This window comes from Chanodichthys erythropterus, chromosome 13 (assembly GCF_024489055.1).
Source record: "Chanodichthys erythropterus isolate Z2021 chromosome 13, ASM2448905v1, whole genome shotgun sequence".
In the NCBI taxonomy this organism is placed as follows: domain Eukaryota; kingdom Metazoa; phylum Chordata; class Actinopteri; order Cypriniformes; family Xenocyprididae; genus Chanodichthys; species Chanodichthys erythropterus.
The window spans coordinates 11920010-11935315 of NC_090233.1; the positions used below are offsets into that span (position 1 = coordinate 11920010).

Consider the following 15306-nt stretch of genomic DNA (forward strand, 5'->3'; position numbering starts at 1 on the left):
AGAACCGCTTGTATGAAAATTATGAAATTTGGCACACTTAATGGGGTGGACATGAATAAACCCCTGGCCAACTTTAGCATCTCTAGAACAAACTCTACAGCGCCACCATCAGTTTAAATATTCACCTTTCTTTTGATTTTAACTTTTCAACCCTTTGAAAAAAAATTAAAACTTGGTATCTTGGAGTCATTCGAACCATGATTTGAGGGCACATTTGACGACAGCGTCACCTACATGTCAATAAATCTGAAAAATCTGCTATTTTTGCTTAATTTATAGTTTGCCAGAAAATGTGAATTCCTTGGGTCATGCTAAATCTCTTGATACCAATTTTGCCAGAACTGGTCTTAAACATTTTATGTAAATATTGATTTATTTTAAACACTTTGACATACTGGCACGAAATGTGGTATGGATCATCAACAGCATGACCTGAAGGTACCTGAGAAGTTCAATGTCAGCGTCACCTAGTGTTCCAAAGATATAAGGCTTTTTCCTCAACCCTTCAAAATATTGTCCATAATTTGTTTTCTTGGTGTTGACATGTTTCTTGGCTCCTGTATGGATTATTTTGAAGAACAACTGTCATTGTCATTGATCATAACAAGAAGTTTGTGAATAGCAAACCATATATTTTTGTATTTGAGCAAGGAATTTTTGAGAATGATTTTAGTTTCTAGTTTGAGCCACACTAGTCCTATTAAAGACCTGAACCTGAACCTGAAATGGTTTGGGAATACAATTTTCTTTCCTGTGTTGATGTAGTCAGGGTCAAAGCACCAAAAGTGCGTAGCCCCTATTGCATCCGGTAGTTTTCTTCTTCTTCTTCCTCTGCCATATGTGTCAATGTCAGGTCTTATAATCAATTGTAGGAAAACAATGAAATTTGGCACACTTAATAGGGTGGACATGAATAAACTCTTGGCCAACTTTAGGGTCTCTAGAACAAACTCTATAGCGCCACCATCAGTTTAAATATTCACTTTTCTTTTGGTTATAACTTTTCAACTCTTTGTCCTAAAATTAAAAACTTGGTATGCTTCGTTAGTACCATGATTTGAGGGCACATGCTAAATTTGACGACAGCACCACCTTCATGAAAATGGCGATTTTTGCTTATAGCTTGTGAAATGTTTGCCAGTAAATGTGAATTCCTTGGGTTATGCTGAATCTGTTGATACCAATTTTGCCAGAACTGGTCAAATCCATCCACCATTTAAACATTTTATGTAAATATTGATTTATTTTAAACGCTTTGACATACTGGCAAGAAATGTGGTAGGGATCATCAACAGCATGACCTGAAGGTATCTGAGAAGTACAAGCTCAGCGCCACCTAGTGTTCCAAAGATATAAGGCTTTTTACCACAACGCTTCAAAATATTGTCCATAATTTGTTTACTTGGTGTTGAAATGTTCCTTAGCTCCTGTATAGATTATTTTGGAGAACTACAACTATGTCATTGTCATTGATCATAACAATAACTTTGTAAATAACAAACCATCCACCAGTAAGACTTTAAAGCATACCTTTATGAATGCTGCTTTCATAATCTCAGAAAACAATAAAGATGAGCCTTATGAAATCTAATCACTCATTTTTACACTTAAACCATGTCTTTCGGTTTCATACACTGACCATTATACCAAGCTTACCTAACTAATAAATGACTTCAAACTTCAAGCAACAAAAGCCACACAATTCTAATTTAATTTTGAAGGCTTCATGTTTTTTCCTAGCCTACAGTCTCTCATCTGAAATTGACAATGTATTACTGTCCCTTTTTAAATGTATTTTGGCAAATAAAACATACTTGATTGCTTATTGTTTTAACATGAGAGTTAAGAACACAACCTTATACACAGACACTTCATCTGGACAGCTTATTAAAGATGGGATGTTCAGCTTTTTGGCTTGAGTAATGACTGAGAAAGATGATAAATCCATATGTGAAGGAAGAGAGGAGTGTGCTGACTTCTGTCTTTTGTCCTGCAAAGGGATGCATGGTAAGAGAAGAGGCTGGCAGGCATTGTTTAAAGACAAAGATTGGAGTAGGGGGTGGGGTGGGACACTTGAGGAATGTGCTTTGTGTTCTTCCTCAAAAGATAAAGGCTCCTGGAGCAAACAGACATACAACTAAGACAGACAATCATACACCCCAAAAACTCAGCACAGCAACATATAATTTACTGAAGCATTCAGAAGACCTTAGCACAATAAGGACAATCATAATCTCTTAACCACTCTCCCGCCCTAATAATACGGACCCAACATTAAATCTATTTGTTTTTGACAATAGCTTCTAATGTATGCTCCTTGTTTCAGTTTCTTACAGAAGAACGACTTGGACCACATAAGTTTCAAACGCAGCCTCAAAAATGCTATTTAATGTCAAAAATGCTGTCAGAAGTCATATTTCATTCCAAAATCAAAATAAGAAAATAACATAATTTTCATGGCAACTACCCAACCCCCATCTTATTAATGTGATGCAATATATATATAAATAAATAAACTGATATATATAAAAAGTGTGAATATCATTTGAAAAAAGATTCAGCTAATTATTGGTGTGTGTTTAGTCAGGACACAATGATTTTCATTATTCTATTTTAGTAACGAGAGTCTAAGGATAGTTATCTTTGAGAACGGAGATACCTATGAAAATCAGAAAGTAAAACATTAAGGCAAATAATAGAATTTCGGGGGAAATGCTTATAATTGTCTATAAAAATATGTAAGCAATCTTAACTGTTCTAAATTACTACATATTGACTTTATGCAAAATTTAGTATCTTTTGATTCTAGGAATAAAAAGTGTACCTGGACACGAGTTTTACCAAATACCACTGCATCCCAGATGAGTTTGCAAAGATGAGATAGATAAACTTACAAACAGACATGGAAGGAAACTGCAAGATGGGAGGAAAAAGAGAGGAGGCGAAGTCAAAAGAAGGTTTAAGTCAAGGACGTTTTCAAGGAGTCTTGGGAAAGAACTGGTTCTTTCTTCTGAAGGGATTGGGGACAAGAGATCCATTGGTGAAGAGACACAGACGGGGGGGAGGGGAACTCTAAGCCCCATTCCCAAATCTCACTCGCACCTCTGCCGAGCAGAGAAGGTCATTGTATCTTCAGGGAGGAATGCTTAAAACAAGAATGTCCAAGAAATCGGATCACCCTAAAACAATTATGGAAATATGCATCCAGCAGGTGTGTGCGGACCGCAGCATAGTCAGTCACAGATAAAAGGATCAAGAAGGATCCCGGGAGAACGGGAAGACTGGAAGAAAGCAAGAATTAAAAGGGTCATATACATTTATTATTTATTTAGATTTTTCTCTGAGGTCGACTTATAATGTTTATGTGCCAAAAACAGGCATATTTAGTTTGTCACGACCATTTTCCACAGTCTCTCTGAACCTTAGAATTAAACAGGCTTCTTAAGTCAAGTTTATTTTTCTGCCGTGCCTTGAAAACATATGTAAATGTGCTCTTCAACTTCACCTTGAGTTTGCTGCAGAGTCCCAAATAGCGTTGGCCCATCTTTCAATTTTTTACTATATAGTGACTATTAATTTGGAGGAAGAGAAACTGGGGGAGTGACTTTATTCCGTTGGATGTGTCAGTGTCACTTTGCTCACATCCGATTGGTTTGAGATCTCTTAAGCAGAACAAAACTTGCCCCGGAGAAGGTTAGCCATAGAGCGTAAGTTACTATTGTGATGAACACTGCTAAAAGCCAAGTCGTTTTCATGGCACCTAAAAAAACAGGATCGGCGCAAACTAATCTGAAACTTGTGTTTTAATCTGTCTCTTTTGTCCAATTTCAACCACTTCTGTCCTGATTTCTTTGAGGGGAGAGTCTATGGGTGGGTAAATGTATGTTTTTTTCAGATCTTTCAATCTAATGGACAAAATAAGCTAATGCAATTTACATATGAACATGATTGGAGATGATGGAAAAACAGATGGGATCATCAGCTTTAGTTTCTGCTCTGACAGCCACAAGACCGGCTGAAGGCAGTGAGTGTGTGTTAGAAATCAGGAATGGTGAGAGAACATTGTGCTTGGTACATTTTCATCTTCAAACTGAACTTGGGTCTTCATCCAACAAAGTTTAAATCCCTTCTGGCAAGTGCGCTTCCCATAATGTTTACGCATTAGGTCAGTAGGAGGAGAGTAGACGGTCTTTTATGACTGTTCGAATGCATTTGACCACATGAGCGTCTACACTACAAAAGCAATCTGGTCAAATGTATTTTCGACCAGCTCTGGAAGTGGTCGAAAGTGGACAAGCTCAAAACATTTTCGTTCACTTGTGATTTGATCGACCAAAACGCATCGTAACAGGGCCTTAATGAACTCTTTCTTAAACAAGAGAAATTCGATTCCTTGTCTAATTAAAAGAGAAGCAAGCAAGAAAGAAATTTTAAAACTAGACTAAATGTATACTTTTTATTGTAACAGAAACACAGATTACACTGACAAAGAAAATGAATCTTTTTACATAAATCAAGATATATTTATACAAAAAAACAAAAAAAGAGGCAACAGAATAAAAGTCCCTGGTTTGTTCTTGTGGATCTCCAATGTGAAGACCACATCCTCCTACCCCTAAACCCACTCGTGGTATGAAAGGGTGGCTTTTGAATCTTGTGGTTTAGTTGATGATGAACACCAGCTTCAAGTTGGTGAGTCAAACCAGCACAACATTCCCGTAATAAACAAAACAGTATGGCACACGTTCAAAGGTTGTTTCGAGTCTTTCAGCCACTCATAAAACAACAGAGTGTCTTTTATTTGGTCTCTTTTTAGTGCCAGTCAAGTGTTGCAGATCTCTACATGTGTATGTGTGCGTGTGTTTGTATAAGCATGTATGTTTCGCATATTTAGTTCACCAATGGAAACTCTGCTTCATTCATGTCTTTCTCCTCTGAAAAAAGTGCTAAGACTTTTGTGCTAATTTTCTTATTGCTGCTCACACACACACACACACAGAGTGCATCATTTAAAAACAATACCTTTTTTTTTTTTAGCACTTTAGCCACGTAATGTGTATCTGACCGTTTGTGCACAACGCATCCTTAAAATGAAGGATGAAGAAGTTGTCATTAATAATCTGATACTTGTATCCACATTCTTGCATTATAAAGGTCTTACGCTCAATCCTCTTCAGTGCGAAAGTCTCCTTTAGAAAAATACTCTGCAAAAATGGAAATACTTCAATGTCTTTGCATTACGATGTCAGAGTAAGTCTTTCCTTCTGGATTACATCATGTGGCTCCCCGAAATGTGGAAAAGGGTGAAGTAACATCCCTATGAGACCCGTTTGATATCACAAATGAAGCTTTGTAATATTAGTAGTATTACGTTGAAGTTTCCGACATGTTCCTGGACTGGTCCACTTTAGGTAGTCTTGGAAGCAAATAAGCAATCTTGATCCTCAAGTGACCCAGTAAAAAGGAAGTAGAAATGTTCCTGATTGTGAGTGGATAGGTTACATGAAGGTTCTCTGGCAAACTCAACAAGCGTTTGCATGTGTGTGAGTGTGTACGGTTCACTCAGTAGAGCACATTCCCCGGAGTTTTGTTTTGAATCCCAAGAGCCTCAATGCTGGACAGAATCTTCTTCTGATGACCAGCCAGAGTTATTCCCAAACGCAGCAGATCCCTGAGACACGGAAACAGAGAGAGAGAAAGAATTAGACCTTAGCTTTTAATATAATAGCAGACATGAACATAGAAAAGATTATATTATGTTGTTTGCATATGTAAAAAAAATATTTATATATAAAATGTACATTACAGTGACACTGAAGACTGGAGTAATGCTGCTAGAAAACAGGTATTTTAAATTGTAATTACATTTTATAATATTTCTGCTTTTACTGTATTTTTAAACAAATGCAGCCTTGTTGAACATAAGAAACTTATTTCAAAAACACTGTACCAACTTTAAACTTTTGAACAGAATATTATATTATATTATATATTATTTTATATTATAATAAAATATAATATAAAATTATATAATATAAATTAATATTAAATAATATAATTAGTCATTTTATTAAGTTTCTTTGTTTCTATTTAGTAACACTTATTTTATTTTTTATAAATGATTGTGACTTCAATTATTTACTTTTTACTAAAGACAAGTTTTTAATCTTCCTTGTAATTCAGTTTTATTTCAGAATTTGCTGTCTATTATATAAAATTAATATAGTATAATATAATATAATATAGTTTTTTTGTTTCTATTATTTATTTTTATAAATTTTTATAATTTTTTTATAAATGATTTTGAATTTAATTATATACCTTTTACCAAAGACAAGTTTTTAATCTTTCTTGTAATTCAGTTGTATTTCAGAATTTGCTGTCTATAATATAATATAATATAATATAATATAATATAATATAATATAATATAATATAATATAATATAATATAATATAATTAATATAATATAATATAATATAATATAATATAATATAATATAATATAATATAATATAATATAATATAATATAATAATATAATATAATATAATATAATATAATATAATATAATATAATATAATATAATATAATATAATATAATTAATTAGTCCTTTTATTTAGTTTCTTTGTTTCTATTTAGTTACACTTATTATTAATTCTTATAAATTTGATTGTGAACTCAATTATTTATTCTTCAAAGAAGACAAGTTTTTAATCTTCCTTGTAATTCAGTTGTATCTCAGAATTTGCTGTCTATTATACCTGGAATTCAGTATATTGTTGACTGAAGGTGATATTATCTTTACTCACTCTGTGTTGATGTGGGCGAGTAGCTGCATGGACGTGTAACCAGCCTGTAGAAAACTCTCCTCGTAACGCTCCATCTTGATGGCCCTGAGCCATTCGCCCACCGTCCCACAGGATGAGGGCGTCAGTGGGGAACGCTGGTCCAACAGAGGGTGAGAGGGTCTGAGGAGGACGAGAGGGAAGTGTTAAAATGCATGTAATTGCCCATATTAAGGATGATGTCATGAGTCAGCCTGCAGCGACACAAATCTAGAAAGGCTGCCAAAGAGAGGAAGACTCGAACAGCTTTCCCTGGAGGGGAGGGGGAGGGTAGAGGCGAACATGTGACAGACAGATATGTGCTCATACTGAGACTTGATTGACAGACTGACAGGCCAACATGCCGAGAGGGGAGGGGCAAGACTAACATACAAGAGGCCATACTGTGTGGATGAGAGCCAAGCTAATGAAATGATGGACGGAATGAGAGTGACTAAACCTAAAACAGGAACCTCTATGTTCTTGATTGACAAGCATTGTTGGGCTAAATGCATTACTGTAATCACATTACGTCTCCTGTGAAGAAGGAACTATTTTTCTGCCCAACATTAATTGTTTTAGTCAACACGGCAACATAAAACCAATAGAAATACAATTGAAATATGGGTTACACTTTATTTTGATAGTCCACTTTAGACATTCTACTAACTATAAGTAACTACATGTCAACTAGCAGTCATTAGAGTATTAGTAGACTGTCTGCTTAATATCTGCTAATATTTTATTTTGATGCTCCCCAACAGGCATTCTATTGACTATAAGTAACTTTGCAACTACATGTCAACTTATTATACTAACCTAAACCCAAAAAATCTACTAACAGTCTAAAGAAAGTTTGTTGACATGTATGTTACTTATAGTTAGTAGAATGTCTAAAGTAGACTATCAAAATAAAGTGTAACTGAAATATAAGTGTCCCAGAATTTATTTGATCCTAAAAATCAAGAAATCAGTGGGCAATTTGATGCATGCTTTCCACAGTAATTCTGTGTAAAAACAGAAATTGTTTATAAGCTTTAAAAAAGGTCTTTGTGGTTCTTTTGCTGTGTTAGGCTGCAATGCTCTTTGAAATAACTGGAATAATAATGTTATAGAACTGTAACGGATGTGAAACTTACCCTGCCCCCTCTTGGGCGGTGATTTTAAGTGAGGCGGGGTTGCGAATTAGCTTGTCGAGCGCCGAGACAATGTTGGAAAAGCGTGGCCGTGCCGTCCGCTCCTTCTGCCAGCAGTCCAACATCAGCTGGTGCAGGTATGTGGGACAGTCAGGGGGAGGCGGCAGCCGGTAATCCTGCTCAATGGCATTGATCACCTGATTGGGTAAAACAGGTTATGTTAATGAGGGGGGGATGAAACTCAGAAAGTGAACTGACAATGTTTTAGGGACGAAGGATGTATTAGTGAAGATATATGTATAATGACAATATTAGCACTTCTAAGATGTTATTTTTAGTTTCGGCCAGATATTGGAAATATCTTTTGTAATGTACACTATCATTCAAGTAAGTTTTTTTTTTTTTTTTTAAAATATGCTCACCAAGGCTGCATTTATTTGATCAAAAATACAGTAAAAACAGTAATATTGTAAAATATTGCTACAATTTAAAATAACTTTTTTTGGAAGCTTGTTTACGCCATTGAATAAAAAAAATATAATTGCAACTCTTTTATCTCACAATTGACTTTTTTTTCTCATTTTTTCTTAATTGCGTGATATAAACTTGCAATTGTGAGTTATAAAGTCAGAATTGTGAGATATAAACTCGCGATTCTGAGGAAAAAGTCTTTATAGCTTGCAATTGCGAGTTTATATCTCAGTTGCGAGAAAACAAGTCAGAATTGCAAGGAAAAAAGACAGAATCGCAAGTTTTTATCATGAGTTGTGAGATAATTACCTTCTTTTTTTTATTATTCAGTTGCGGAAACAAGCTTCCATAGTTTTTTTATTTGAATATATAGTAAACTGTAATTTATTCCTGTGATCAAAGCTGAATTTTCAGCATCATTACTCATACATGATCTTTCAGAAATCATTCTAATATGATGATTTGCTGCTCAAGAAACATTTCTGGTTATTGTCAATGTTGAAAACAGTTGTGCTGCTCCATATTTTTATGGACACTGCTTTTTTCAGGATTCTTTGATGAACCAAAGTTCAAAAGAACAGCATTTATTTAAAATATGAATCTTTTGTAACATTACTAATGTCTTTACTGTTACTTTTGATCAGTTTAATGCATCCTTGCTTAATAAAAGTATTAATTTCTTAAAAAAAATAAAATAAATCATACTGTTCAAACTTTTGAACAGTAGTGTAACCTAAAGCAATATCTGAAAGCAACATTTTGACTATTGGCAAAACAAAAAAAACTGTCACAATGTTAAACAAAATAAAATGTCAAACATCGCAAAAACTTACATCCTGGTTGCTCATGTCCCAGTATGGTCGCTCTCCAAACGACATCACTTCCCACATGACTATTCCGTAACTCCATACATCAGATGCGGAAGTAAATTTACGGAATGCAATGGCCTCGGGAGCCGTCCAACGGATTGGAATTTTTCCACCCTGAAAGAAGCAGATCAGTTATGTTCTGATAAATAATGGAGATTAAGATCATGATACATGAGTTGAAAATAATACTTGGTTGCATTTTTTCCCTTAAAAATATTGAGTGCGTGTGAAGTGCCGAAGCATTTGCTCTTACCAGTGAGCTGGTGTATGTAGGATCAGACGAATTCTCTTGCAGGAATCTAGACAGACCGAAGTCGGACACCTTGCAGACCAGGTTACTGTTGACAAGAATGTTCCGTGCGGCAAGATCCCGATGTACGTAACTCATTTCGGAGAGATATTTCATTCCCGATGCGATGCCGCGCAGCATCCCGACTAACTGTATTGGAGTAAACTGGCCATCGTTGAGCTGCAGAGAGAGAAGGGTCTATGTCAGAGAGTCCTTGAGATGGTTATGTCAACAAACATGCACCACTAGATCCTACGCATACTTACTCTCAGGAACGAGTCCAGAGCTCCATTCTCCATGAACTCTGTGAGGATCATGACGGGGCAGCTGGCTGTAATTATGCCTTCCAGGTGAATAATGTTGGGGTGCTGGAACTGGCCCATGATTGAGGCCTCGGACAGGAAGTCCCGCCTTTGCTTGTCTGTGTATCCACCCTTAAGGGTCTTGATGGCAACATAGTTCTCCTTCTTACCAGGAATCCTCAGCCTTCCCCGACAGACTTCGCCAAATTCGCCTAAAATGGCAAAATAAAGCACTCAAGTTTTAACCATTTTTTTAACCAGGTTGTGACTGTATTAAGTGATAAGCATCAAGAAAAAACTTAGTGGTATGTTAAATATCAAAGACAAATGACTGAAACCGAATATGTGACTGCACCGTCTAAAAATAAATTATGTGTCCAAAAGAAATAAATGTTGTGAGGGAGGAAGACTTGCCTGCTCCAATAACCTCTTCGATTTTGACAAATGAGACATCAATCTCCTTAGCAAACTCTCTCACGGCCTCATTAGGGTCTTCGTAAGTGAATGGATCGATGTAAACTTTCACTCCTTGGAGAGAAAAAATGTCAGTTACTCCACTAATCAAAGAAGCCACAACTTAACCAGAATGCATAATTTAATAAGATGTTGCAGTGCTCACCTTGACCCATGAGATACTGGCCATTTTTGTCACTCAGTTCTGGATCTTTGAAATGATTTTGCTTCCTGTGAACAGAAAAGGGACAGTGAAAGTGAATAAGTATATTTTGCCAGAGTAGGTCTTCTTTCAATGATAAGATTGGTAAACCACGGGTGAACAGTGTAATATGCACAAACAACAAAACATGTTTGAGGTTTTTAGACATCAATGCCCTGCAAAACTGTAATTACATTTTAAAGGATTGGGGAAAATCCCATAGCAGCATGACGCTTCAAGCTATTAGCAATTTCACAGCTGAGTGAGTTAAAGTTTGACTTTAAGTGTTTAGCTTTTCAGTTCAGTCTTTATCCACATCCCAAGTCACCAATTGCCCAGCGCTTCATGTTAACTGCTGGTTTGCTACTAATTTAGCGGATTGAACATGTTGTTGGCCACTTAGTAAGGTATATTTTTGGCTGCTTGACCACAGACGTCTAGCTGGTTGAGCTAGTTAACAAGCACTAGCATCCAAAACATCCAAAACATATGCTTGTCTCTTCAGCAAAATTGTAGAAGTTTGATAACTTTACACTAAAAAATGTTGGCTTGAAAGTTGGGTTGAAAATGGACAAACCCAGCGGTTGGGTTAAATGTTTTCCCAATGTGCTGTGTAGTTATATTTAACCCAACTATTGTTTAAAAATTACTGTATGGCTGACTTAAAATGAACCCAAATAATTCCTAAAATGGACAAACCCAGAGATTGGGTTAAATGTTTTATTTAACTCAATTATTGTTTAAAAATGACTGTATTGCTTGCTTAAAATGATCCCAAAATATGTTGGAAATTAACATTTATTACACTCTAAAAAATGTTGGGTTGAAATGGACAAACCCAGCAATTGGGTTGTTTTAACCTAGTGGTTGGGTTAAATGTTTGCCCAACCTGCTGGGTAGTTTTATTTAACCCAACTACTGATTAAAAATGACTATATGTCTGGCTTAAAATGAATCCAAAATAGGTGAGAAATAAAAATCAGACACATAATTACTAGAGGCAACAATAATAATCAGAAGGTGTACATTTATTAATAAGCAATTTAATACATATTATTCAATTTAACATTGTTTATTATTCATTATCTTATTAATAAATACTCATTTATTAAACATATTAATAAATGTTAATTTCCAGCATATTTTGGGTTCATTTTAAGCAAGCAATACAGTATTTTTTATACAACAGTTGAGTTAAATAAAACTACCCAGCACGTTGGGCAAATATTTAACCCAACCACTGGGTTAAAACAACCCAATTGCTGGGTTTGTCCATTTTCAACCCAACTTGGGTTGTTTTTTAACCCAGCATTTTTTAGAGTGTAGTACTAATAAAAACTTGAATCAACTTGAATTATTTTAAAAAATAAAAACATTAATTTACTTGCATGTCATGCACCATTAACCACTGTAAGAAAATGCAAGTGTATACAAGGATATATGCAAGTGTGTCGTTAAAATATTGAATTATTAACTTAAAATCTCAGAGGATACGTTGTAAGGGGTTAAAACGTCCTTTCTTTTGGCTAAACTCTAAGACTGGCATGTAAAAAACAGCATGCATAGTGAAAAAGCTTAATCCAAAATGTTAATCAGTTGATAGAAACGTTAATCAAACATATATTTAATTCAATATTAAAACATAAATGTGTTGTTAGCTTAACAGTGTGCTAATGTCAAATTGTTCAATTGTGAGTCAGCGCAAGTTTTTTAGTGAGCTCGCAAAAGTACTTGACACTGGAAACTTGTTGTGTCATGCCTGGTTTGGGCTCGGTGTGAGGCTTTGTGCTTGTTGTGTTTCATGTTTTTGTTTTTCGTCCTGTGTTGTAATATTACTCTGAGCAAAGAATGAACTGAATGCACACTAAATCCCTCTCTCCACCCCACTCTTCCTCTTCCTGTGTCTTTGTCTTTTACCTCAGGCTCTTGTTCCTTATTCAGACATTTTCATTGTGTATTATACTCTAACGCAGTCTTAAATTACTCAAGTCGTTCTCCTTGTTATTCTTGTTATTTTCTTCTCTCTCGTTTTCACTGTATGTCCTTCTCACTGAATGAATGGAGACTTTGCTTAAAAGTCTTTGAAATCTTAAAAGAATTGAGTTTATTTTTTTACCCTAAAGACACTCAAGTCTGTATTCTGACATTTAGAGTCAATGTCAACAAGTTAATATTAACTATTATTATTAACTATAATTATTAACTGTTATATATACTAACATTAAATTGATACTTGGATAAAATCATAACTGAGAACTTCAGAGCTTGGAAATGGCAACTAAATTTTCCAAGTCTATCTTTCTCCCTGATTTCCCAGGACTAAAATAGCCCCGTTAGTCCCACCCAGTGCTGATGGCAGGTCTGGACCGGAGGCTCCCGGTGTGTGTGTGTGTGTGTGAGATTGATTGTAGGGACTCTCCGTTTAACTGGGTGTGAAAGTTTATGTACGTAATGAGTGCAAATGTGAACAATAATGTAAACCTCCATTCGTGCGCGCTCCTTTAATCTTAGCTGTTGGTACGTGGGCACATATACGGCCCGTTTATCAGCAATATCTGAGTTTGCATGTACACTGGAGTGTATGTTCATTGTGTAAACACACTTGCGCTTAAAGAAGTGTGTGTATGTGTGTGCTACCCCAGGGTCACGACTATTGTTCTGCTGATTTGGCCTGTGGAGACTGGGGTGGGACAACTGTATCCTGTCTCCACTTCCCTTTCGCTCTCTCTCTCTCTCTGTTCCCACAAATTCATGCATCTAAAAATGACTGTTAGGAGAGTCTGATCACTTTGGAAAGCTATGTCAGCTCCTTCAGCTCAAACTGGCTGATGTATGCAAAGCCACAGGCACATTAAGACATTGTCACTTAATTAGACCCACACACAATTCATTTTTACCACTTTTTCTGCAATTGTTGTGAGGAATAATCTGTGCAATTCTGCACTGAAGTGATGTAAAGGTGAAGTGTGTCATTTGATGTGTTATTATATTAGTATTTATATACTATTGTAGTATTTATTGATATTTTTAATTAGTTTTTATGAATTGTTTTTCTTATATTTTAGTAATTTTATTATGTGCTTTTGTCACCGTACTTTTTATATTTGTATTTATATTTTTTTTTTCAGTTGTAATTTTCTACTTAAACTTAAACTTAAACAGCTAACTGACATAAAATAATTTTAAGTATTTAATCAAATTTTTATATTTTATTTTTATTTCAGCTTTATTTTACTGAAAATTAATTTTAATAGTTTTAGTCAGTGTTGTTTTAGTATGATTGATATACTATTATAGTTTTTGTTCATATTTTGAATTTGATTTTTAGTGTTCATTTTAATATTTAAGTGTTTATATTTTTATGTGCTTTTGTAAATTTCTATTTAACTTTATTTCTATTTTAGCTGTAGTTTTAGTAATTGTAGTACTTCTACTTAAAATTATTTTATTTCAGTTGCTAACTAAAGTTTTTTAAGTTTAAGCATTTAATCAAATTTTTATTTTGGCTTTATTTTAGTTACTGAAAATGATTTTTAATAGTTTTAGCCAATGTTGTTTTAGTATCATTGATATACTATTATAGTTTTTGTTCATATTTTGAATTACATTTTTTTAAAATATTTTTTAGTATTCAATTTAATATTTAAGTTATGTGCTTTTGTCAATTTTATTTTTTTTTTATACTTCAATTTACCTTTCATTTATTTTTATTTCAGTTTTAGTATTGTAGTGACTGTTTCCGAACAGGTTTCCCAAACACTCCTTCTATATTCAGTGCTCAATAAAACAAGTAGTCCAAAACTTGTACTATTGATTGAATCAGAATTTATGTTGTTTGACCCAACAAACAACCAAACAAAGAGCTTACTTGCTTAAAACTTACATACAGTTGCCTTTTATTAAGCCAGGCCACGAGAAAGTCTCATAACAGCACCTTAAACAGTGCTGAGATTTCTACAGTTTTATTGCTTGCTGATTGGCAGCATTATTAAAAATAGCCAAATTATTTAATAAACAAGCATGCAAGGGACAGGGCATGTGTGAATGACGGCTGTACGAATTGTGTGGAAATCTCTGGAGCTTTCTGCAGGCATGCATGCCCAATTATAACAACCTCACACTCTCTTTTGCTTGTTGGTCTCTTGTTGTACCTTATACAGTAGATTGCAGCGGCAATGACGATGATGAGGAGCAGCATGCCCATGGCTATAAGGATCCCAGTAACAAGCAGCGGAGATGAGGAATCATCTTCTAGGGAAATAGAGAGAGGCAGACAGCCAAAGTAAGAGAGAGAGGGTTTAAAAAAGGCAAAAGGTGTGATACAATCTCAAAAAAATAAATAAATAAATAAATAAATAAATAATGTTTCGATCTGCACAAGGAAAGAAAAAAAAAAAAAAAGTCAATAAAATGCCTTCTCTAGGGCACAAAAAGTTGGGCACTAATAAAGTACCACAACACTAAGCTAGACCTTTTCTTACCGTCGGGCAGAGTTCGAAAGACGATAGCTTGACCGAAGCTGCCATAGCCGGCAAAGGTGCGGGCGCGGACTTGAACCTCGTACTGCGTCGCCCTGCGCAAGTCGCTCAGCACAACCTCATTGACATTGCTCTCCATATAATGACAGGAGTTCTCCTCAAAGCCACGCTCCTTTCAAAAGAACACACACAGATATCTTCCATTAAAATCATTTAGCTGATTCTTCACGTACCATTTCTGAGCTGTTTGAATATATTAATTGTTAATTAGTCTGGCAGG

General features: G+C 35.0%; 1 protein-coding gene across 2 annotated transcripts in view; it reads right to left on the reverse strand.

The window, feature by feature from the left end:
• Positions 1-4488: 4488 nt before the first annotated feature.
• Positions 4489-15306, reverse strand: part of ephb4a (eph receptor B4a) — a 47554-nt gene continuing 36736 nt past the window's right edge. Inside the window, exons 8-17 of one of the 2 annotated variants that reach the window (XM_067408357.1) lie at positions 15030-15198; positions 14700-14796; positions 10513-10577; positions 10308-10421; positions 9858-10105; positions 9556-9771; positions 9267-9416; positions 7966-8159; positions 6812-6970; positions 4489-5671 (exon numbers count right to left, since the gene is read on the reverse strand). In XM_067408357.1, the coding sequence (XP_067264458.1) occupies positions 5563-5671; positions 6812-6970; positions 7966-8159; positions 9267-9416; positions 9556-9771; positions 9858-10105; positions 10308-10421; positions 10513-10577; positions 14700-14796; positions 15030-15198 (1521 nt within the window). In that variant the 3' untranslated portion in view covers positions 4489-5562. Of the gene's footprint in view, positions 5672-6811; positions 6971-7965; positions 8160-9266; positions 9417-9555; positions 9772-9857; positions 10106-10307; positions 10422-10512; positions 10578-14699; positions 14800-15029; positions 15199-15306 lie in introns of both variants that reach the window. The other variant, XM_067408356.1, reaches the window with a different exon arrangement.